At 35.4% G+C, this 25,366-nt stretch overlaps 1 protein-coding gene across 5 annotated transcripts in view; it reads right to left on the minus strand.

Annotated features, from left to right (window-relative positions):
* Nucleotides 1–461: 461 nt before the first annotated feature.
* opa1 (OPA1 mitochondrial dynamin like GTPase) overlaps nt 462–25,366 on the minus strand; it is a 73,933-nt gene continuing 49,028 nt past the window's right edge. For all 5 annotated transcript variants that reach the window (XM_056460138.1, XM_056460136.1, XM_056460135.1 and 2 more), the window contains 2 exons: nt 3,418–3,487; nt 462–1,709 (listed from right to left, as the gene is read on the minus strand). In XM_056460138.1, the coding sequence (XP_056316113.1) occupies nt 3,423–3,487 (65 nt within the window). In that variant the 3' untranslated portion in view covers nt 462–1,709; nt 3,418–3,422. The remainder of the gene's footprint in view (nt 1,710–3,417; nt 3,488–25,366) is intronic.

The raw sequence follows: 25,366 nt of genomic DNA on the forward strand, positions 1-25,366 counted from the left end.
GGTCTTCATAAGCACATCACATCAGAGACTTCACTGGTACATGTTTCTATTTTAGTTTTACTTTACGTAGACCTATTTTATTCACATTCAGTGCCAATTGCAATTCATTAATGTGTTTAGTTGATAACTGCTATCATTTTTGCTATTTACAAGTTAACATTAAATTCAATAAAAAGTTTTGCAATAGTATTTTTTGTAATTAAAACGAGTGAGAAACTTGTTGTTAATTATTGTTATTGTTTGCATTTAAACAAAAAAATGTTCCTATGAGATTCTGCCATGGACACGGTCAACTGTTCTCCAATTTCCAACAAAGCCATATGCACAGAGAAAATATGCACTGTGAAACCTGACCAAAAAACAGCACTTGTCAAAATAACAAGCAAATTCAAGTTGGAAATCCACACACACACACACACACACAATACTGTCGATCTAATGTCACCTTAAATACAAATCTGTTTCGCATACTTTAAAGTCACTTTTATTATTCTTTTCTTTAACACCAATTTAATAAATAAACCACATCGGATGGGATACAACATGCAAACATTACAATCTACAGCAAATAGGGGAAGCATTCTTAAATGAACCAACATCTACTCTGCTACAAGCACCACACTCATATAATTCCCCTTGTGACAACAGATTGATCATTTGAATGAACTTACTTCACGGAGACTTTACAAATATATTTACCATTTACATTTATGAGCAACCAGGAACTGAGTTGTGGTGTCCCTTACACTCAAAATTAGCAGGGTATTAAAGTGGATTTCGTATCGAATCCAGGGAGCGAGATATAAAATGTGCAAGCAAAAAAATAAAAGTGCACTATAGCTGAAGATGGCAGATGAAAAACAAGATCCATTTCAAGTAGTAAAAGAAAAAATGAAAATGATGTTTGGAACCAAAGTATTGAACAAGTTTTCATCCAGCAGATGATATAATCTGGTTTCATAATGTATCCATAACTCTGCATCCTCAAGATCAAGCCAATCACAGTTTATTAAACATAATAAACTAAGCTAATTGAGACTATTAAGCAATGAGAGTAACAAACGACTGTATGTATTAATAGAAGATTCTACATAATTACAAAAAAAATACATTTTGGTGAAAAAAAAAATGTTGATCTGTGACTTGTGATGGCATCAAGACATGAAATCGCAGCTTCTGGTGAGAAAACATTTCTGAAAGATTTCTCTATCAAGGCCAATCAGTAAAGATGCGTTTCAGCATTTAGCACTTATTCATAGATGTCACCTTAAATAAAGAAAGTCAGGGGAATGAGAGACCTGGGGCAAGTCATTTATTGGGAACGGGGGATGAGAGATGATGGATGTGTGTGGGTTTCTCTGGTGCAAATATTGGTTGGTTTTTAAGCTTTGAGTGAAGAAAGAATAAAGCATAGCGCTGTGATGTTTACCATTCTGATAGCAGAGTAAGTGCTTTTTGTCCAAGAGTGAATAAATATGCAGTAAATGTAAAGGGACTCCAGCTTAATGCACTTACTTTCACTGTTTTAAAGAGGGAAGAGTGTGTGTGTTTTGTGTGTGTGCATTTGTGAAAACATAGAACAGGAGCTGTTAAAAACAGAAGAGAAGAAGCTGGAAGGAAAGTCCTTTGCAAAGAAGAAAAATGATGGTTTTTGATCAGTGCATTTTCTTGTGTAAGAGCATGTCTGTCTTTCCAGAGACAAGATGATCCTGAAAAAAAGACAAAATATTCAGATTAACACTTCTGAAATCATGAACTTCATTTAAAAAATTACAGTAAATAACAGAGCTGCACGATTAATCGAAAAAAGATCGCCATCTCGATTCCAGCATAGGCTGTGAATAACAGGTAATAAAGTTGTAAATAACGTTCAGTTTGTTGCACAGAGCAATTGTTTGGGAGCCACGCAGGAGGTATGATTTGCATGAATTTTTTATTTTTTTCTCAGAGTGACGGCAGCCATGACATGAGCCGCACTCGCCAGTGAAAACAAAACCGACAAGCATTTGATATGTTTTTTTTTTCTTTCATAGCGAACACAGAGTGTTGTGCATGAGAATAAATGTTTTACAGTGTCACTATAACTACGCTGGCCTAAATAATGTTATTTTATAATGCAAGAGGGAATCTGATCATGACAAATGTCTTGTGGTCTAATAATATTCAATGACAGATTGCAAGCATGTGTCTAAAACATAATAATTCAACATCAGAATTATGAATAGTTGCACTCTGATGTCATCACTTTACTGTGCATTAATGACCAGGACAAATTTAAAGTCTATTCAAATTCAATTCAATTCACCATTCCAAGTCTATACAAAATTTGGCACTTTAACTAACAGTAGATCTACACATAGGCCTAATATTATTATTGTTGCTTTACCATATGTTTGGGGAAATAACAATAATAATAGCCTATATTAACTATATTAAGATTATATTAACCTTTATTTTACATCTACAAATCATGAGAAAATCGTGATCTTGATTTTAAGCAAAAAAAAAAAAATCGGGATTCTCATTTTAACCAGAATCGTGCAGCTCTACTAAATAATGTCTGCAGCAATTAAATTAGGCTGCCCTGAGGCTTTGGAAGCCATTATTTGCATTATATTTTTATTAACATTACAATGGTTACTTATTAATTATTATCTCACATTTCAAAAGTCCCCAAATGAAATCACTTTAAAGGTCTAAGCAAACACTAAACAGAAAAAAGTGACATTGGAAGTCAGAAAACTGATTTTACTAGCCAAATAGTTTTTTAATAGCCTTAATAAAAATAAATAAATAAATAAAAAATAGAAACTTTAGTTGACGTGTCTAGAAAATAAATAAAACATAAATAAATAAAAAAATAATACAAAAATAAATAGATTTCACAAAAAATGTTAAAAAGTTGATATTATAGTTTACATATAAAACAAATCAAATGACATCAAAATAATACAATTTGATATATAACACATTTTATTTCATATAAATTACATTTCTGAAAGTACCTAAGATAGACAAATAATTTTCGAGTGTTTAATGTTACAATGACGTCACAATTTAACAATTTAATGATTTTTAATTTAAAATTAGATTTTAATGTATTGATTTGAAATTAAATTACTTGATTTAAAATGTAATTAGGTTGCAGTGTTAAAAATGTTAAAACATTTACTAAAATTATAGAATAAAAGAAAAGAAACCAAATCAATTTCAATAAAAAAATTCAGATAAAATGTATTAAAATTTAAAAGTTATTTTTAAATTAAAACATGATTAATGCTAACAATAATAAATCAAAATAGAAATATATAGAAATAAAACTATAAGATCTAATTTTAATATATAAATTAAATAAACAGGCATTAACAAGGAAAGATTTTTTTACAATTAAATACAGTACAATTAAAAAGCACCTACTGGCTCTATTTCTCTTTATGAAGAGCTTCAATGAAGGCTTCAAGTTTCTCCTGAATTTCACGAACTTTTTCTGTAAAGAGAAATGCAAAATATGAGCACACCACATACTAATACTAACGGCACAGATTTATCATTGAGAGCTACAGTAGATGGATTTGGCTCGTCTTCTGAAGTTCAAACCTCTCCTGGAAAAACCCTAGCCTGACCACATCACTTTCAAGTGGACTCGAACAGAAAACGATTGCGATTATGTAGCAGATAAAGTATCAAGTCGTGTCAAGTGGCACCGTGGGCACAGTCTCCGCCAGGCAAACAGCAGATGGAGGCCAGTGACGGTGTGTGTGTTTGAGGCGCAGATGATGAAGAGGTGGTGTTCTGTTGCACCTCCTCACCTCCACAGGATACTTCAAAAGCCTGTGCCCTGAGGAGGAGTGGGAACAGGACAACTTTGAAGGGAACCTATTATGCAAAAAAAGTCACTTTTATAAGGAGGCTAAACCCAGTTGTGTGAGAAAAAGTGTATGAATATAGGCAGCCTCTAATAGTAAAATTTAATTCATTTTATTTTATAGAATTACACTTTGATTGACATTCTCTCTTTGTACATGTCATCAGATGGGAGGAAGCCCTGCTCATTAATGATGATATCTCGCTCATTAGCATAAACGGAGTGAGTGAAAAGCAGCCATCCAACATCCACAGTTTTTATTGTTTTGTTTTGAATCTGCCTCTATGCTAACACACAAGCGTTTGTATCTCTGCCCTGTTTTGAAATGAGGTCTGGAAGCACAATCTCATTTAAATTTAAACCAACGGTCACCAAAACAGCACAACTTGGGGGAAAAGGCAGTTTTAACTGTTCTAAAAAATAATTGTTGGGTATTTTGAGCTGAATCTTTACATTCACACTGTAGGGACATCTGAGATTTATTTTACATCTTGTAAAAAGGGGCATAACATGCTACAATACAAGTTTTTTGATATTTAGATTTCTTTTTTTTCTTTTTAGACCCAATCCCAATTCTATTTTTGTAACAGGGACTGCTGTACAGAAGTTATTATGGATTATAGATAGCTGAATTTAGCAGTTTTTATTTTAACGGGGTTTTTTTTTTTGTTTGTTTGTTTGTTTGTTTGTTTTTAAGCATGATGGTAAAATATGAATGCCATTACAAATGTATTAAAACACATGTTTGTTTGTTGTAAAAATTCAGAATGATTATAAAAAAATAATTTGTGATCTTCTTTCTTCCCTGTGCAGCCATGCTGCTGATAGATGGTGTATTCTGGGAAATTTTCGTACCCCTTAGTTTTGAGTGTGGTCCTGATAAATCTCCATTTTAAGGGGTATCTAGCACTTCCCCTTAGCCCTACGCCTTCAAGCTAAAGAGAATTGGGACACCCTCGTTTTGTGCGTTCATGTGAAGAAGGGTAAGAGGAAGGACTAAGGGGTAGAATTGGGATTGGGCCTTAATGTTACAATGACTTGTCATAATTTAGCAACTTAATGATTTTTAATTTAAAGATTGATTTTAATTTACTCATTTAGAATTTTAAATTGTAACATTTTGCAACCTAATAAAATCCAAAGAATGAAATCAAATGAAAGAATAAAATAAAATATAAACAAAATCCATTACATAAAAATAATTCAGATAAAATATTTTAAAATATATTCATACTTAAAAAAACACATCACAAAAAAAACTTAAATTATAATAAATATACTATAATTATATACAAAATAAATAAAAATACAATAATAAAATGTAATAATATATAACAATAAAAGAACACCTGAAAAGAAAAAGATAAAAGAAAAGCTAAAACAAATCAATAAAATATTTTTGAAATATTTTTACATCTAAAAATAAAACAAAAACATATATATTTTAAATTAGTACAATTTAATAAAGTTTAAAATCATAAAAAATAGAAAACATTTCAATAAATAAATCACATTAAAACAAAGGTGAAAAAAATACATAATGATTCAAATATAGATAAAATATATACAAAATCTAAAAGAAAAGTAAAACATTTTAAAGTTGTAAATTAAAATAAAATAACATAATAATACAGTTTAGTGAAACTAAAATATATTAAATGAATAAATAATACAATTAACAAAATGATAAAAATGAAAACAAAATAAATATTTACATTAAATTTACTATAAATTACATTAAAAATTAAAGTTGAAAAAGTTTATATAATTAATTCAAATATATAAAATACAAAATCTAAAATGTATTTATGTTGTAAATTAATATAACACGATGAAATAATAAAATAAAAGTTTGTAGTGAAACTAAAATAAACTAAATAAAACATAGTAATACAAGTGACAATAATACTACTACTACTACTAATAATAATAAAGAATAATAATAATTACAATAAAAGTAAAAAAAACAAAAAAAAAATTAACAAAATTATTAAAAATAATAATAATAATTTGTTCAAATGTATCGCCTGCAAATAACTCGATCAATAGATTTAGCAAGATTTAACAACTAGTGTCAATCAATGCATCTTTTCAGCTTTTGGACCAGAGCTATTGTGTATGTTATGTACGCATGCAAGACCATTTGTGCCTTAATAGAAGGAGGACAAACAATCTACGGTCTCACATGACAACAGGTTAACTGGGCTTTTCAAGTGGACGCTGGCCTACAAGTTTGTGGCCGTAACTAAATCCCCTCATGCGAGGCTCGTGCAGCCGTTTTAGGTGTATTTGTGGAGTGGGGATTCCCAATTCTGTAGGATGAAAGAAATAAGTCGGCCTTTGTGGACATTTGACATCTCTTAAGGTCTGAAATTCAATACTGTAAGCCACACACACCCGAACACGCGCTCGCACGTACAAACACAAACTTTCACAAATATCCCAAAGCCTGGAAACTTGAGCCTTCTGCACACACACATATATGCAATCTCACGGCTTAAACTTTGAGTATCTTTTTTTGTGCCTTGGGACATAAAGGTAATGGCGAAGGGTAGTGAATATAACAGGCATTAACTTTGGAGAAGACCTTATGACATGGCAGGTGTGGGGGATGAAACTTAAACTCTCTCAAACTTTATAGCTTTTTTTTTTTTTTGGAACAGATACAACATTGGAAGAAAGCAATAAGGAACTATTTTAGTTGTAAAATACATTGCATAATGATTTTAGGATACTTGATATAATTGAATTTGTGTGGATGAACTATTATTTGTCAATAAATTGATGTCTTATTTTAAGGTATAATATATTTGGAACTGGAGGTGTTTTTTATTATAATCAGGATTCCTGCACCTTTTCCAAAATCAAATTTAAGCACATTTTACTTATATAGTACTTTGCAGGTGCATTTTCAAACTGTTCCAGCACTTTACAAGTGTGGCAAATCCCATGTTTACATCCATATACTTACTGTATATACTTTAGCACATTACATAAGATAATATTTGGTAAAATACTATAATTTACTATAGAATAAGGCATGTTTTGTTTGGCCCAAGCCCAATATTGAATTATGATCCTTTATTTTAATTTCAGAAGCAGTAATCTCCTTGTCTTCTCATACTGTTTGAAGGTGCAGTAGTTGATTGTCTTCAGAAATATTTTCTGTTGTGCTGGTTGAAAGTCTCTTCACATTCCAATAGTAATGATAAAAGTAAATGATCTAAATGAATTTATATGTATTTTATATTCTGGGTAAGGAATAAGACTAAAAAACTGTACAACCATTTAAAAATTATCAGGCCGATAATTCCCGTAATTCTGATAAGTAGCCCAAACTGTCTGTCTGCAAAAGTAGATCTGTACAACTGGCACCTCTGTCAATATTGGAGTTACTTTTGCACACTGGAGGAAGGATGACACCATGGCTGAAGTTTTTCATTTAGACAGATAATGTAATGTTATAAAACTATTTTAGTCATGCAAAGCTGATGTAGATTTTGTTGTTATATTGAGTTATATGCACAGAAGTGTTGTTCAGCCACTGAAAGCCTCCTGCGAAAGATTGATGTGACTATTTTCAATTTCATAAGGGACTTTTGCAGTATCGATTTTGTAGATTTTTATTTCGTTTAACAATAAAACATAAGTAAATAGTGCTATTCTACCTAGTCTGCTTTACTGAGGTGAAGTCAGTTTTATATTCACATTGGTTAATTTAACAGAATCAGAATCATAAAGAGCTTTATTGCCAGGTATGTTCACACATACGAGGAATTTGTTTTCGTGACAGAGCTTCTACAGTGCAACAGAATTACAGAGACAGGACAAAAACAGATAATAAATATATTTAAAAAAATAGAATGACAATGATAACCTGTGAAGCGCTCCCTATATTGTTTACCATTCTATTCTGAATATGGTTCTCTTCCGAATGGGTTCCCTGCTGTCATATTTAAGGTGTGCGTGTTCGTGTTTCAGGAGGCGTGGCTTTGAATGGTAGGGGAGGGATTGTGTTTAAAATATTTCTTGCTAAACGGTTAGCATTTTGACAGACCACCTACTCCACCTTTAAGCAAATGCTGCAGATTAAAAATAATACTATATATATATAATTACATATTTAGTAACAAATTTTGATAGCAACAATTAGAATGACATTTTCGGGCATATTTAATTACTTTACCAAACTCTAAGCACGTTTCAAAACTTGGAAAACATTAGATTAAACAAAATTTCAAGAACCTGTACAAAACCTGTTTTATATCTATCTGTCTATCTGTCTATCTGTCTATCTATCTATCTATCTATCTATCTATCTATCTATCTATCTATCTATCTATCTATCTATCTATCTAGATAGATAGATAGATAGATAGATAGATAGATAGATAGATAGATAGATAGATAGATAGATAGATAGACAGATAGATTTCTCATCATCATCAAATTGAAAAACTAAAAATGAAGAATTATTAACATTGACAAAAATAAGTTAACTAAATTGCTTAAATATATAACTATTGATCTGCAAGTTTAAAAAAAACAACAAAACAAACAAAAAACTAAAATATTTTGCATACTATAAATAAATTTCACATGATCATGTATGGAATATTATGGAATTGTATCTTATAAGTAACATTTGCTTTTTTGGGGACAACACTGGTTATGGTTTATGAAACATTTATTTGTATGAAACATTTATTTTTTAGTTCATTTGTTTTCACACACAGCACTGTTCCACTTGTATCATTTTGATTCATGAAATTATAATACACCAAGACTACTTTGTATCACACAAACAGAGATGGGTCATGGTATAAATCAAGTTGACATGATGGAAGCTGCTGTTCTACTGCACGGATCAACTGCAAGTCCATAGAAACTGTCAGACTGAAAAGGTGTACGTTTTCAGCCAATGAAGTTTTAAAGAAGAATGGACAGCTACGGATGATGTGAACTTGTGTGTATATGGGCTTAAAGTGTCTGAAAAGACTGTGAGAAACAGATATTTATTTCTGGTTGCCATCTGTTTGTTCCACATGGAGGAATGCAGAACGACGGCTAAGAAAAGGCCAAAACAAGACCGGTCTTTTCAGCGCCACGGAAATGTGACGCAGAAGAGAGAACCGCTGCTTCCCCTGCTTCTGTAAGTCCGAGAACTGGTCCAAACTCCATTTAGACCCCTGTTTACCTAAGAGATGAGCTTTTGGACACATCCATTCATAGGTCTCCTCTCTTTATCTGGTCATGAATATTCCCATAATCCTTTGGCCCCCATCCCAGCAGCCTTCTTTTTTGGGAGGTGTGTGGTGGCTTTCTCTCTTTCAGGATTCCTCCTCAATCCCTTCTTTGAAAGAGGCTCTCGCCTGATCTCCACATGAAATGATATCTCTTTCACTCCCACTCTTGCGGGCCTCTAAGCCTCCTGGGCCGGAGCGGCAGAAGGCTGGAGAAAGCCCTTAATTGACCTGTAATTAGACTGTGAAACAGTGTGGCTGTGGAGAACAGAAGAACGGGGAAAAAAGCGAGAGTCAGGGCACGGGATACCGCCAAGGAGATGGAGCTGCAAGGAACTGAAGAGAAACTCAATCCCTTTTGATATAAATGGTGGCCTTCGGTATTTGCCATCAAGTAGCATGACCATTAATGGGGAAAATGGCAAAGGAATTAAAAAGTGGCAACAGCCTTTTCAACAGCTCACGTTTCCCACAGCGCCTTCCCGGAAACAAGGCCGCTGAAGGCAATCTACTGAAAATCAGGTGTAAACCTGTGTGATAATAGAGTACCATGGAATAAAGTTTCTCAAGGAGTGAAAAGACCATCAGAGAGGTCTTTAAATGGGTCATTTTATACAATAAAAAAAAAAACATTAAGCAACTAAAAAGTTGCTCTGAAACACACTGTGAATACAACCAAACACCAACTTGAAGTCTAGCCTCACTAGTCATTTAAAATGAGGTGAGATGTCCAAAATAAAACAACAAGCTACTGGCATGCCTCGAGGCTCAGTGCTTGGACCGTTTTTCTTCTCCATCTACACATCATTACTGAGATCTATCATTCAGAGAGATGGTTTTTTCCCCATCACTGCTATGCTGATGATACTCAGCACTACCTTTCATACCAAGCATGATAATCCAAACATCTTAGATGTTTCTTGCTGAATGATGGTATATAACCTTCAACTCAACCGTACGTAATGTGTATTTACATAGCACATTTATTGTGTATGGCCATACATCCAAAGCGCTTCACAATCATAAGGGGGGATTCTCCACACTACCACCAGTTTGCAGCATGATGGGTACTGTACAGGACACCGGGGTTACACGCCTGCTCTTTACAAGAGGTGCCATGGGATTTTTAATGACCACGAAGAGTCAGGACCTCGGTTTAACATCTCATCCGAAAGACGGCACTCACTGACAGTATAGTGTCCCCTTACTTTACTGGGGCCACACAAAGACCACAGATTGAGCATCCCCTGCTGGACTCACTAACACCACTTCCAACAGCAACCTAGTTGTCCATGTGGTCTCCCATCCAGGTACTGACCAGGCTGAGCCCTGCTTAGCTTCAGTGATATGGATAAAGCTTCATCACAACTTTTCCATCCTGCTAGTCACATCAACCATAACTGCTTCCAGGACAGACAGGACCAATGGAATCGTGGTCAATAATAGAGAGAATTGCCAAAACTGCACAATGCATTTGTTCTATCAGGTAACTGTAATGCTCTCTTGTAATACTCTCTTTCTCCTCTTCCAGACAGTATTATCAAACCTCTGCAATTAATCCAGAATTAAGTAGTCATTGGACAAGTATCTCCTGACAGAGTCCAATTAGTGCAAAAAAAACAAACAAACAAACAAACAAACAAAAAACACACCAGTTACACACCAGAAAAATTCAGCTGACCAATGCTCAACGACGGCCTGACGTTGGCCAGTTGTCTGATTGATGTGTCAGGGCCTTTAAAGATAATGTATCTGAAAATTCATGAAGAAATGCCAAACACAGAGTACTGCAAACAGGATGAAAGGGACAATAGTGATGAATAAAATAAGATATCAGCAGCACAACACCATGAAAAATGTCAGTCCCACAAATCAGCTCTCAGAGTTATCTCTAAAACACATGCAAGATATACAGAGGGGAAAAAAGGAGAAAAAATGCTGCTGGAGATCTGCTGTGGAGAACCTTGGGGTTCAGCATAAGGGTAGCTTTTCCAGCTCATCGCAGATAACTGGCTTATTGGAGAGTGTGACATCTTTCACATTCAAGTGTAAAGTAAATTTTTTATGTGAAAAATACTTTCTAAATTTGAAGAGACAATTAGTATACTGGCTCCCCTGAAATGCTTTCAATGACATTTTTGGCTGACCAATTACCATGTCGTTACATAATGACTTCAATACAAAATGAACGACTACACACCAAATAGAACATTTGTTGCATTAATCTCAACACACCAAACAGCAGGAGCCTTTAAACCATATCTGATGGTGCATCTATGGGAACTTTCTCTTCACTTTCCCCCTAGGCCGTGTGAGAGACTCTTGCTTTATGAAGGTTGTGCAGACAGCCTCATGTCAACCCAGGTGTATGCTGAACTCCTCACCTCCCCTTCACAGTCTCCCTCCAGCCTGGCCTCCAATAAGCATTTAATTACAGGGCTTTGGCACAGGTAAGACAGGGGCAAGTCAAGACGTGGAACAACCAGAAAACAGTCAACCGGACAATAGACAGCTGTCCCTCATTGGCTATTTGAGACCAAAATCTTACCCTTTCTGGAAAGAACGATCTCATAACTGCACGTCACTCAGCATAAAGGTCCAAGTTTGACCCAGCACTCAAAATGGCAGGTGGCCAAAGTTGGACTCAATCCCACCCATATTCCCTACTCCCTCGATTGGCATAAGAAAGGGAAAAAAAAGAAAGTTGGTTAAATAAATTCATTTGGTAACTCTCATGGTGTGAGTGCCATGTTTTATAGATTGGAACAAATTTAACAAAGACCCCTGCCCTGTGTGCGAATGTGCCAGAATTGATAGTATTCATTAACTTACAAGACTTGCATGATTCTCTCATGCTGCTATTAATAGAAATAGCATTGCTGATACGTGTCAAATAAAAAAAAAGTCTGATAATAATTTGATATATAATTAAATAATAAAAAATAAATACTGAATTATACGAGCGCTATTCGAATTTGCTAATTGGTTTAATAACAGCCCGCAAATTTAAAACTTTTTTTTGCTGAATACCTGGCTGTCAATGGTCCACTGCTCCAGTTCTCTGCCAGTTTTGACAGCTCATCTGACCTAGAGACCTGCACTTACCAAACCTGATGCAACCGGGACAAGATTTAATAGGTCAATGCTAATTCGGGCCTTAAGATTGTACAGATTGCAGATTCTTAAAATGATCAGTGGGACTCCTAAAAAATAAATATGTTTTTTAAAAAGTATTTATCAAGCTCAAGGAAGCAACAAGGACACATTATTAGGCTGTTTTATTCAGAAAGTGCTTTGGAATCACAACACGTAATTGCTTGTTTCTACATAGTGGAAACAATTTGCCCTTGGTTACGCACAGGTCACATCTATATTTGTTCAAATTTAACACAAATGGGAGAAAACTTCAATATTGTGGAAAAATTTGTTGCGTGCAGGTCTAGTCTGAACATGCTCTTCCTTCTCCACTGACAGTCTTCTCGTTTATGAATTTTGGCTTTTACATTTCCTTAAAAAGCATCAGTCCAAGTATCTCTATAGATTTTACATTTATTCAAATCACTGGAAAATTATTAGGTAAAGACAGTTAACAGTCTTGAGTTTGAGCAACTTACCAACCAGCCACAAATAGTGGGTTTATTTAAAAATTAGAATGGACAGAAGAAACGAGCTTAGTTACGCGAGCTGCAAGTTAAAAAGGGTTGGGAACTTTTGTCCATAGTAACCACCATAGGTCACCAGTGATCATTTGTAATATGTGTTTGTGTTATTTTGTCATGAAAAAAAAGGGTTGGGAACCAATGCTATATAGAGTCACAAGGTAAGTTTTAATCCAAAGTATTACCAACTAATCTGTGTACAAATTTGCAAATTAGGGCTGGGCGATAAAATCGGTATCTGTACTTATTGACGATAAAAAAAAAAAGTTCGATATGAAGTTTCGGTATAAAGGCTATATGAAGTTTCGGTATAAAGGCTATAGTTTTATTCAAATGTGGCTGCTGAGCGCACGCATTGGAAGAAATGCCAATAAGCTTAGTTTGTCATTTCCAATGGAAGCATGTGCATTTTCCAGGTACACCTAGTTGAAAAACATCTGAACTTTTCAGAATGCCGTGAGCGCACTGCGATTCATGCAAGTAGAACCAACCAATCAGCTTCACTTTTTGGTTTAAGTGACACTTTTTGGTTTAATATACACATTTCAGTAATAACAGCAGACTAATTACTTGAGACAAACAAAACGCACGCAAACACTGCAAAGTGCTTTTTACTTTTCTCCATAAACTTGAGCTGCAGCAATGGCTTGTCCGTTTGTCATCCTCTGAGAAAACAGTTGATGGTCGCCTAGTTATGAGAGACGCCATAAAAAATGGTGAAGGAAATCACGCGCTCGCACTTTTCACGTGTGAGTTTTAGGTTGCGTCATTGTCACTTCACAATAACAACACATGCAAAAATGAGTGCAGCAGTAAGGAAATTATAAATTAAAAAAAAAAGGATGTAAGGATGTCCCCAGAGTGGCTTTTTGGTTTCTTTTCTTGAGCATCCCAGCTACTAGCTCCCCATCTGAAAGATTTTTTTAGCAAAGTGGGTAATGTAGCAATTCAACTTCACAATTTGTAATGTTGCAATATGTAATTGAATAATGATGGTTAATTCCTTTACTTAAAAGTTCAGATTTGATGATCATAATTTGTTTTGTTTACAGAGCTTGAGGTGTACCGTATCATTATTATTGACATCTTAGAGATGTTGATCTACCTTTACCATTGCACACACTTTGTAACATTTTATTTATCAAGTTTAAGAGTCTCTTTAACACTGTTTATTTTATAATAAAGAGATCAGATATTTTGTTTCAACATTTTTGTTTTTGACTATTAAAACTATTTGCCTTAGTAATGTTGGTAAATTAAAATAAAGTAGTTAAATAAAAAAATCCTAATGATCCTAAGTGTATTGTTAAAAAATATTTTTTTATCTATTTATTTAAATCATTTATTTTATTTAATAATTTTTTTTTTTTGGTGAACACAGATGTGAAACCCAAACTGTTTGTATATTGCACAGGCTAACATATGTGCAGAAATCTGCCTTTCATCAGGTCCTGATCTAACACATAATTAGGTGGGACAACATTCACTAATAGAGACTATGCACTGAATAAGAAGTTCAACTTCAGGACTCCGGATTCAAAAGAGAAAAACACACTTTTTTTTGTCATGGTCCACAAAATGCATTAAAATGATGCCTGAACTAAAATTATAGCTTCACTAAATCCCTTCTTTTAACTATGTATTGAACAAAGATGATAAAGGAGCAGCACTATGTCATAAAGTGTCATCCCGACTGGGCCAGAAGGTGAGGCATTGCAACAAGCACTCTATTTTTACTCTGCGAGGAAGGAAATGTATGGTTTTCCTATTACCTCATAACACACTATCTGACAGATAGATGTATAGTGCGGTGTGTGCAGACGCTTTGAGTGCAGCCTTGCAGGAGACCGGCTGACAACAGGACTTGATTCTGTCGACCCCAGAGGCACTATTTGTGACGGCCCAAATGGTAAAATGAAAATGCAAAAATTGACGGTACATTTCCCACTCATTTGACTTCCATTTCCTCAGGTTTGAAGGCAGGGTGACGCTAAAAGGAAAGAAGAGGGAAAAGACTTCCTTCACTGGGACGACAAGTGTTGAGAGATTTATATGTAGAGAGCAGGACCTTTGAGAACACTTGGGTGGGGTGACGGGGATGCGTTGGTGGGAGTAGGCGACCCATTATCAGCTTGCATGAGAAGACTGGGGCTACAAGCCACTTTTTTTGAGGGGGGGAAGCTCAGTCCAGCTGTTTTAGAGATGGGAGCAGTTTCCTCTCAGCCTGAAAGAAAGGCATAATCGTCTTTCTGTCACTGAAGGGGCTGGCCAAAAATATGCTTTTCAAATCAGAGCGACGGGGTGCAGGAAATATGGTGGGAGCGTGTGAGAAAGTAAAGAGGCGAGAGTGAGAGGAGGAAAAACACAGGAGCTGGCAACAGATGAAAGACTTGTGCATGCATGTAGTTCTCCATAAAGTGATGTGTGACATCCTAAAGCGTGCCGTTTTGTGTTTGCTGGTGGAATCGGTTTCTGTGTGCTTCTTCAGTGAACTCAACATTAATTTGCATAAATCAATATAAACAAGTTCTCATGTCAATCCAGGACCTTCAGTGGCTGCCAGTTGAAAGGACCACCACATGCCTGATCTAGCTTGGAATAACAGAACAAGCAAGTGTTTGAGGTTACATTTCATTCATTCATATATGCATATATGTATGCATACCTATATAAATCTATCCATCTATCCATCCATCTATCCATCCATCCATCCATCCATCCATCCATCCATCTATCTATCTATCTATCTGTCTGTCTGTCTGTCTGTCTGTCTGTCTGTCTGTCTGTCTGTCTGTCTGTCGGTCTGTCGGTCTGTCGGTCTGTCGGTCTGTCTGTCTGTCTTGTCTTGTCTGTCGGTCTTGTCTGTCTGTCTGTCTGTCTGTCTGTCTGTCTGTCTGTCTGTCTGTCTGTCTGTCTGTCTGTCTGTCTGTCTGTCTAACTATCTATCATACAGGGGGTCCTCATCACCACTAAGCGGCAACATTCCGCTCTCCCTCGTGAAGCCAATCCGGAAGTAACCGAAACTGCAATTCATTGACTCGCCTTTGGGGGCTGGCTCCAGGAACTCAAGATGTTCACTGATTGCAATGGTAAACTTGCCAATTTTACAGCTGATAAAAGCGTTTACAACCTGGTACAAAACATGGTTTTGGTGCATATACAGTAGCTAATATTACCCTTCATGATGAATGTAAGTGGGGTGAATTTTTTTTAGAACTCATCTGTTTCATTTATATTAAGTTATATTAGGTCTCCATAAATAAGGGCATGGCAGCTAGGTATCGCTGGTCACCGTCATGTCACCTAGCCTTTTATTTAATAACACAAACTATATTTGAAGAGTTATTCGCATTTTCCTCCTGTAGAAAAACATCATAAGAACAATGCTTAGTGGCTCAATGTATTACAACAGTGTTTTCAAAAGACCAAATTCTTTATTGATATAGTATACAACCAAGCACATGTGGTCAGAACACAAATGAGTTGCAGGTAATGAAATATTAAGCGTTTCTGCCAAAGAAAATCCAGTCTGAGCAAAATCCTAGCAGGTATCTGTAGCTTCACCCTTCACCCCTTTGCCCTAATTTGGTCGGTGCGATGACGCACAAACAAAATGGTGACGGTTCGCCACGCCTACTTGTAGCTTCATTTGCGCTCTTCAGAAACCTGTGAGTGACGTCACAGATACGACATGCATATCTTTTACAGTCTATGATCACCACCAGTTATACTGTGGTACATTTCACCACAAAATAGCATGCTTTCACATAGTAAAGTTATTATGATTAAGAAATACTAAAGTTAAAACCATAAGAAAACATTTGCCTGTACTTTATATACAGTGCATGTATTTAATGTGTACATGCTTATTAAAAAAGTTCAGGAGTAAGTTTAAGTTCAGAATTAGTGTCTAGTTGTCCAGTTTATGTAATGACTGTGATAAGTACAGTGTGTGCGTGACTAAAATAAAGTGTTAGCAATATTTTTATTACTTGAAACAAACATTACATATAACTAATATAAAAAAATTATTTAGTATGTTTCTTACTTTTAGTTTAGATATTAAAGTAACTAATACTTAAAACATCTATAACAAACATACAGAATATTAAAAACATATATTTTAAATGATTACATATTTTAACAACCTATTTTAAAATATTACAAAAAATATTTATATATGATTATTACTGTTAATTTTAATGAAAAGCACTATGGTACTGCAACAAGGCAACATCACAAATAGATGACAACACTCAGGATCAATAGTTCACACCTTGAGTTGCAACGTATGTGGGTGCAGCCATTTGAATCTTTTTGGCTCGAGACTTCCGGTCTCATTCACTTCCATTTATTTTTAGACGTTAAAAACAGCACGTTATGCTGCTTGATGTTGCAAATTGATATTTTCTTATTATATTATTCTGTTTTGTCTGTATATTGATGCAAACATTTGTTTGTAGGGCAAGTAGTTTGAACGTTTTCTGCCGTTTATTATCCCTAGTCATTTCTCCTATGTGACTGAATCAGTCAAGTTCTAAAACAATTGCAAAAATGCACTTCCACATTTTAATATAAGGTCAATACCCACCTCTTGATAAACCAATAAAGGGGAAAACATACAGTCCAGGGAATGATTAGATAGACAAAAAGAGTGAGAGAGAAATACAGTGTAAAGAGGTTTTACACCAGCTTCAGTGCTGATCTAACGCCTCATGCAAACACTGTTAAACCCTGTGTATACAGACTTCAGGCCCAGCAACACAACATCACTACACATAGTGGAAATAGAGAGGGCTTTTGCATTGAGCACTTAAGCTGTCTTCTACGTGATCTTTTCACAAGAGGGAAAAAATGAAGTTAAGGTGATGAGGGGGGAGTGTGAGAGGGTTTTTTTAAAGGCCTGCAAAACACTGAGGTTGGCATAAATGTCCTTATAATCCCTTCAACTGGTGAGACTGTGGAAAACGGTAACTTCCAGTTAGGGCTAGGTTGATAACGTTGAAGAATCATTTTTAACTGATCTTAATTTTGCTGAATTGATATTAATTCTTACATGTGAACATTGAAACAAGAGTTTGTATTTGTGATTATGTATTGGAATGTATTTGTACAATAAAGGTACAATACTTTGTACAATGTATTTATAAAAGTACAAAACATTGTATAAAGAAAATAAAAAAAGTAAACTGTCAACACACAGGCCTAACTACATATATATATATATATATATATATATATATATATATATATATATATATATATATATATATATATATATATATATATATGTATGTATGTATGTATGTATGTATGTATGTATGTATGTATGTATGTATGTATGTATGTATGTATGTATGTATGTATGTATGTATGTATGTATGTATATATATATATATATATATATATATATATATATATATATATATATATATATATATATATATATATACACATACACACACACACACACACACATATATACACACATACAGTAGAAATCAGAATTATTAGCCCCCCTTTGATTTTTTTTTCTTTTTTAAATATTACCCAAATAATGTTTAACAGAGCAAGGAAAATTTCACAGTATGTCTGATAATATTTTTTCTTCTGGAGAAAGTCTTATTTGTTTTATTTCGGCTATAGAAAAAAATAAGTTTTTAATTTTTTACAACCCATTTTAAGGTCAAAATTATTTGTCTACAGAACAAACCATCATTATACAATAGCTTGCCTAATTACCCTAACCTGCCTAGTTAACCTAATTAACCAAGTTAAGCCTTTAAATGTCACTTTTAGCTGTATAGAAGTGTCTTGAAAAATATCTAGTCAAATATTATTTACTGTCATCATGGCAAAGATAAAATAAATCAGTTATTAGAAATGAGTTATTAAAACTATTATGTTTAGAAATGTGTTGAAAAAAATTGCAGTCTGTTAAAACAGAAAATGGGGGGAAAAATAAACAGGGGGGCGAATAATTCAGGGGGGCTAATAATAATGATAATAATAATAATAATAACAACAACAATAACAACACTGATAATATTAATAATAATCAGGGCTTGACATTAACACCTGCAAACCCGCCAAATTCAGGTAGATTTCAGCTGTGGCAGGTCAGAAAGCCGCTCCCACTAGCCACTTTGGCTGGTTAAAAAAAAAAATTTACATAGTAGTTTTCTTAAAAGCAGGGTTCGACAATAATGATGACCCAAAATACGTGCAAATGTGATCTTAGAATGGAGAAGCAGCACAATTGATAAAAAAAAATTGTGTTCGCGCAAACAACAGAACACAATAACGCTTTCGCTTTAACTATTGATTGAACAGATTATTAATTGACCTAACGTTAACCGTGTGCGTGTGATCATCCTTTCATGTTATGTTTTTTTATATGTTGATATGTTTTAATTATCTTTTTTTCTTTTTACAATAAAAATGCTTTAATATGAGATCTGAAGTTATGTGTAGTTAACTGGTGATCTGGGACCTTTAGCCAGGACCGATTACTGTGCAATGTGCAAGATACATGTCAATAATTCTTTTTTTTTTTTTTTTTTTAAGAAAAGTTGTTGAATTAAAAAGTACACAGCTGTATACATGTATACAGCTATATTTTGACACATTATTTAAAATTTGTGGCCAAGAAATAATTACTTATTTATGTTTTGTGTGCTTAGAGATAAATTTGGTAAATCCTTAATTTTGAGCTCTGAAAAGTCATGTGAAATAAAGACTAATTGCAATGCGACACTATGAAACCACAACTCATTTGCTCATGCTTATTGAGCAAGCTCATACTCAACAAAACAATACACAAATACACAACATGCTAATACACAACACACAAAAAAGTGAAACAAATAAGGAGGCATGTGACATAAATTATCTAAATCAAGTAATTTTAGCATGCAAAGTCAAATTTTATGCATATAAAATATATTTTCCCAACAACAAAATATTGGCTAGTGAAATGACGAGTGGCTAGTAATGTTGGAAAACTACTAGCCACAGTGGCTGGTGATCAAAAAAGTTAATGCTAAGCCCTGATAATACTAATATTAAAATTACATAAACCACCAACAAAAGCTGCAAGTTCGAGTCCAGACTATTTATGCACCGACCCCCTCTTACCCCTGCTCCACAATAACATCCCATCACCCCATAAAAACAGTATAATGCTCAAATTGTGGAAAAAAATAGCCACACTCAGTTACTATATCTCAATGACTCATTTTTGATTGCTCAAAAGCTCTTAAAAAGCCTAAAAAAGCAATAGCTAAAGAAAAATAATTACTCAGGCTGTTTACACATCAATTTTCCATATTTAAAAAACCCCCAAAGAGCCAAGTCTATGACTGTCACAAGGGCTGACGAGAAAGAGCCATGCATGCCTTGGATTGGCGTAATTGAATTGAGTCTATTAGGTAAATCAAAGACTCATAAAGCCGTCTCCTGACGTGCCTGCAGTTGCATATTAGCGATGTGGGCAGAGTTCCAGTGGAGGCACAATGCCACACAGCTGCCCTGGCACTGCATCTCTTCACCCACAGGCAGCAGCCACAGTAACAAGCCTGAATGCAGCCATCTCACACATCTAATCCTATGCTCTGAAACGCACACACACACACAATCCCCAAGTGTGAAACCAGAGCAGTTCTCTGCCTGCCTGCCTGCAAGTAAGGGCAAATCGCTCTTAACACCAGACTTTGCCCCAAGGGGTACATTTTTTTCTCTCTTTGTTAAGGGAAGTACCCCGTCCTCCCCCAGCTCCTCATCTTCAAACGGGCAGACAGGTGAGGCCGGGGTCATCGGCTCAGCTCTATGCTGCACCTGTGGGAGTAAAAGCCCCTCATGGCCTGATGTGAGCCGGACTCAACCCCTGGCCCAGCCCCAGGATCCATGAGCCCGCCAATACATCTCCCTTGTTAAGAAGGGGGCTGCCAGTTTTTCCAATCCGTTTTGATAAAAAAAAAAAGGGAAAGAAAGGGAGCGAGACAGGGAGCATGTAACAACAGCTCATAGGTGATTTAAAGAGCATGGAGCTTGAAATCCCCCTGCTTCCTAAACTCCTCCCGTCCGCTACTGAATTCTGGAATCTGTTCTTGTTGGGTCTTGCAAGGTGGGCAATGTGGAATAGATGTGTCTTGAAAACATATTCCTAAAATAGATGCTCAATTTCCACCTTCTAATATCACTATCCAGGAATACAGAAAACGAAAATGTTTTTCAAATTTTGTTCTAGACAAGAATGGGTGTTGTTCACTAATTTTAGGACAACTGTGGTGAAAAGCTTTGATCCACTTCTTATGTTGGCTGCTGTATATCAATTGGGAATTTTATAAGCTCCACACAAGTCTGGATCTACCAAAGTGTAATGAAAAGTGAACTGAAGCTCAACGGCTCAGGGAGCTTGGTAAGGAGTAATGAGGTTCACTGATTTGTGAAAACCTCAAGAAGCTCTCCAGAAGTCAAACGTTTAGGAGACGCTTGTCATAAGTGCTGGTCAGAAAGTGCGGATGGAACTTTAAGCAAGAGTCAAGTGGGAGAGTGTGATTGGGTCGTTAGAGCTCTGGAATGTTCTATTTTTATAGATTTTTTATATATGTTAATGACGATGTGATTTCTGAGAAAGGGAGAAATTAAAGTATGGGCTTATTTTATGTTGAAGATCAGCTAATATTGCAAACAGTTCCAGAAAAAGATTTCACAATAAAGCAACAGAAGAATCACTGGATTCCTCAAAATTTAAAAAAAAAAATCAGTACTGGGAAACACCCACACACTCTCACATGCACACACATACACTATGGCCAATTTAGTTTATTCAATTCACCTATACCGCATGTCTTTGGACTGTGGGGGAAACCCACACCAAAACGGGGAGAACATGCAAACTCTACACAGAAATGCCAACTGACTCAGCCAGGACTCGAAAGTGAGCTACCTTCTTGCTGTGAGGTGACAGTGCTAACCACTGAGCCACCAATATCTAATCAAATCTTTAAAAAACAAAGAACCATTATTTTTTATTTATGTGAAGGATGCTCTAATTACCTAAAGAACCCCTGTTCACAACACAGAAGATTATGTGTAATGGAATTTGTAGACAGAGGCCAACAGAGTACAACTTCTCCAGAAGCAGGTTCCAGAAGTAGTTTCATATTCATCTGTCCCATAGGTATTGTAAAAAATAAATAATGAAGTATTGTTAAGTATTATGAGCCAGTAGGAAAACAGACTCGATTACATCAATCGCTATGCTTCATGGGAGTGCATCTACAATGCTTTGATCACTGCAACTCTCTGATTGGTGGAATCTTTTGTACAGCATCCTGGTTAATGATTTTCTTGTGAACAATTTCTGTAATTAAATTAAATTAAATTAAATTATCCATGTGTAAAGATGAACAAAACATACAATCTCAGAATTCACAACTGCTTGGTCTTTAAAGATTTATCAGTTATTGTTAAAAATCTATTTATCTGTGGATAAGGTAAATGTTACTACCAGTAGTAATAGTAGTAGTAGTAGTAGTAGTAGTAGTAGTAGAAGTGTAGTGTTGCATAAAGAGCCACACACACAAAAAAAAAGATAATCTAATATAAGATTAATTTAAAATGAAATCAGAATTTGAAAAGAACATAAACTCTGACCAGGCTGAAAGCTTTTCTGTTGTTTAAATGCCTATAAGAAGTTAAGACATAAGCAAGGATGAATTTGACAGACAGAGGAAGCTAGGACAGCACATCAAAATACATCAAACGCTCCAAAAACCCTGGGAACACGATGCCACTTCACGTAAAAAAAGGCAGCAGGGCCAGACATGCCCACGAATTCCTTGCTGCTATTTGAAAATAAAAGAAATTGAAAAAGGCCAGGATTCTGTCCAAACTCATGTTGTTTGCATATCCCTTCAGTATTTGGCATAAACAGCAAAAGTGACCAAAAAAGTGTGGGTGGCAAAACCGTTACATCTCATCCAACAACAGACAATGTAGCATATTTACACTAAACACATCTGGCCTTAAAACTTACAAATATGTTTTGATTTAACCCATATACACAGAAATTGACAGTACACTGTGAAAGATATTGGTAAAAAAAACAAAAAAGATATGATGCTGCTCATGATTAAGCCATTATGATTCCTGTAAACATATGCCAAATAGAAAAGACTTTTTTCCCGCTTCAAACTGAAAACAAAACACACCACAAGGACAACAAGACAAAGAAGCTGTGTCTGAAATGACTTAGTATATACGTTTTTGTGTCAGTTTAAAAGTAAAACTGCATTTATTAATTAACAAATCAGAGCTGCATGCTTATTAAATTGTATTTTATTAAATATTAATACAAGTTTTTTAAGATCATTTAATAAAATACAACAAATGGATTAAATAAATAGTAGAAATGTAAAAGTCACCACTGAATAACTTCTTTAGTCTTCAATTTAGTTTTAAATATTAAACAGCATTAGTTTTAAAGTGATAGTTCACCCCAAAATAAAAAAATCTGTCATCATTTACTCACCCTTCACTCATTTGTAAACCTGTTTGACTTTCTTTTGTCTGACAGATATTTTGAAGGTGGCGGCACAGTGGTGCAGAGGGTAGCACTGTCGCCTCACAGCAAGAAAGTTGCTGGTTCGAATGCAGGTTGGGTCAGTTAGCATTTCTGTGTGGAGTTTGCATGTTCTCCCGTGTTCACGTGGGTTTCCCTCCGGATGCTCCAGTTTCCACCACAGTCCAAAGACATGCGGTATAGGTAAATTCAATAAACTAAATTGGCCGTAGTGTATGTGTGTGAATGAGAGTTCCCAATGATGGGTAACAACTGGAAGGGCATCCCCTATGTAAACCATATGCTGGATAAGTTGGCGGTTCATTCCGCCGTGGCGACCCTTGATTAATAAAGGTACGAAGCCGAAAAGAAAATTAATGAATGAATATTTTAAAGAAAACTGGAAATCTGTAACCACTGACTTCCAAAGTATTTGTTTTTCATACAACAAAAGTTAATAGCTACAGGTTTTCAGTTCCTTTTAAATAAATAATTTTATGTTCAACAGAATAACAGCGCCAGCGTCAACGCTTCCCATTCACTTTGAATAGGTGGCGTCAGGCGGTGCCGAACTGAATTGTGGATCCGTCGGTGTCGCTTCAGTGGTGTTGCTTGCTGCAGAAGTTGGGAAATTCTCAACTTTTCAAGCGCCAATGGAAGCGTCAGCCAATCAGATCGCTTCATGCAAAATACCCCAGCTCAGACAGTAGCCGATTGCGGACTAATTTCATTGCTGACACTGCTATGACGATCGCATCAGCCCCAACTTCAGACACGCCCTCGGTCAAGCGTTGACGCTGAAGCCCCGTGTGAATCGACGTAAAGAAACTTAAAGATTTGGAACCACTTGAGATGAGTAAATTTCCATTTTTGGGTGAACTAATCCCTTAAGTTGAAACAAAAACATTGTACACAATATAACGCAAGTCAAAAAAGTTGTGCCTTAAAACTTTTAATACATCTCCAATAGTGATCACTTTGGCAGCCATAACTGACTTTTTACCAATAACATTTGCATTGTTTTTCAAAACATAGCAACCATTACTAACAATCCAAGAGCTGTCACTACAGCCTACTCTCTATCTGTCATAAAGACTGACTGCACCTAATAGAGTGACCATGTGTTTTGTGCAGTGGCAACAGTCAGGGCACTGATGCATGCATGCATGCCCAGACTTGCTTTTATTAGCATAACAGCCACTTCTTGGGAGGTCATGCTTGTGTTTTCCCCAAGTGCTGGTTGTCCACCAGGGCAACGTCATGCTTTACAGCACAGGAATCCACTCAATGGGCTACCCAACGCCAGACATAGGGCTTAAACAGTGGAGGGTCGGACTTCTGCTAGACAAGTGGACATGCTCACAGAACCAAATAAGCACAACATCCTGCTCTTTATATTTAAGCAGGTACGAATGCAGACAAAACAAATTAAGCACTCTTACTGGTTAAAACGCCCCATGTCTGTCCTAAACAAACTGTGTCCTACTTCTCAGCAAAGATGATAACTATGCAATAACATGAAATATATTATTTAAATTTGTTCTCTTTATGTTCATTTGAATCAGGCTAAATTGACAAGATGTCATTTTTACTCCTGAAAGTATAGAGAGAAATAAATAAACAGATATTTTTGCAACAGAACTTCCAAAATAGTCCTATGCGTGAATATTAATGCTAAAAAGCTGTGCTAAATATGTTCATTTTCAGAATTCAATCAGGGTCTTAATGGCTTGTTTGATACATACCATGGAAACATTCACACCTTTTCATATGATCTGCACAATTAAAGATGTCAATAACATTTATTGCTTTTACATGTAACCTACAGACTGGATAAGTAAGAGGATGCTGATCTCAGAACTGGCATTATCACAGTTTTTGCTCCTTAGGTGAAGTAAAAAGCCTTACACCATGTCCTAACTCCACGGCACGTGAACAAACTTCCAGCATCAAGCAATTTGGTTTTTAGCACCAAATGCAATGCAACACAACAGAAACATTTAAATACCAGCCATTCATTTAAACATCAGCC

The sequence above is a fragment of the Danio aesculapii genome, chromosome 6 (assembly GCF_903798145.1).
Source record: "Danio aesculapii chromosome 6, fDanAes4.1, whole genome shotgun sequence".
Taxonomy (NCBI): Eukaryota; Metazoa; Chordata; class Actinopteri; order Cypriniformes; family Danionidae; genus Danio; species Danio aesculapii.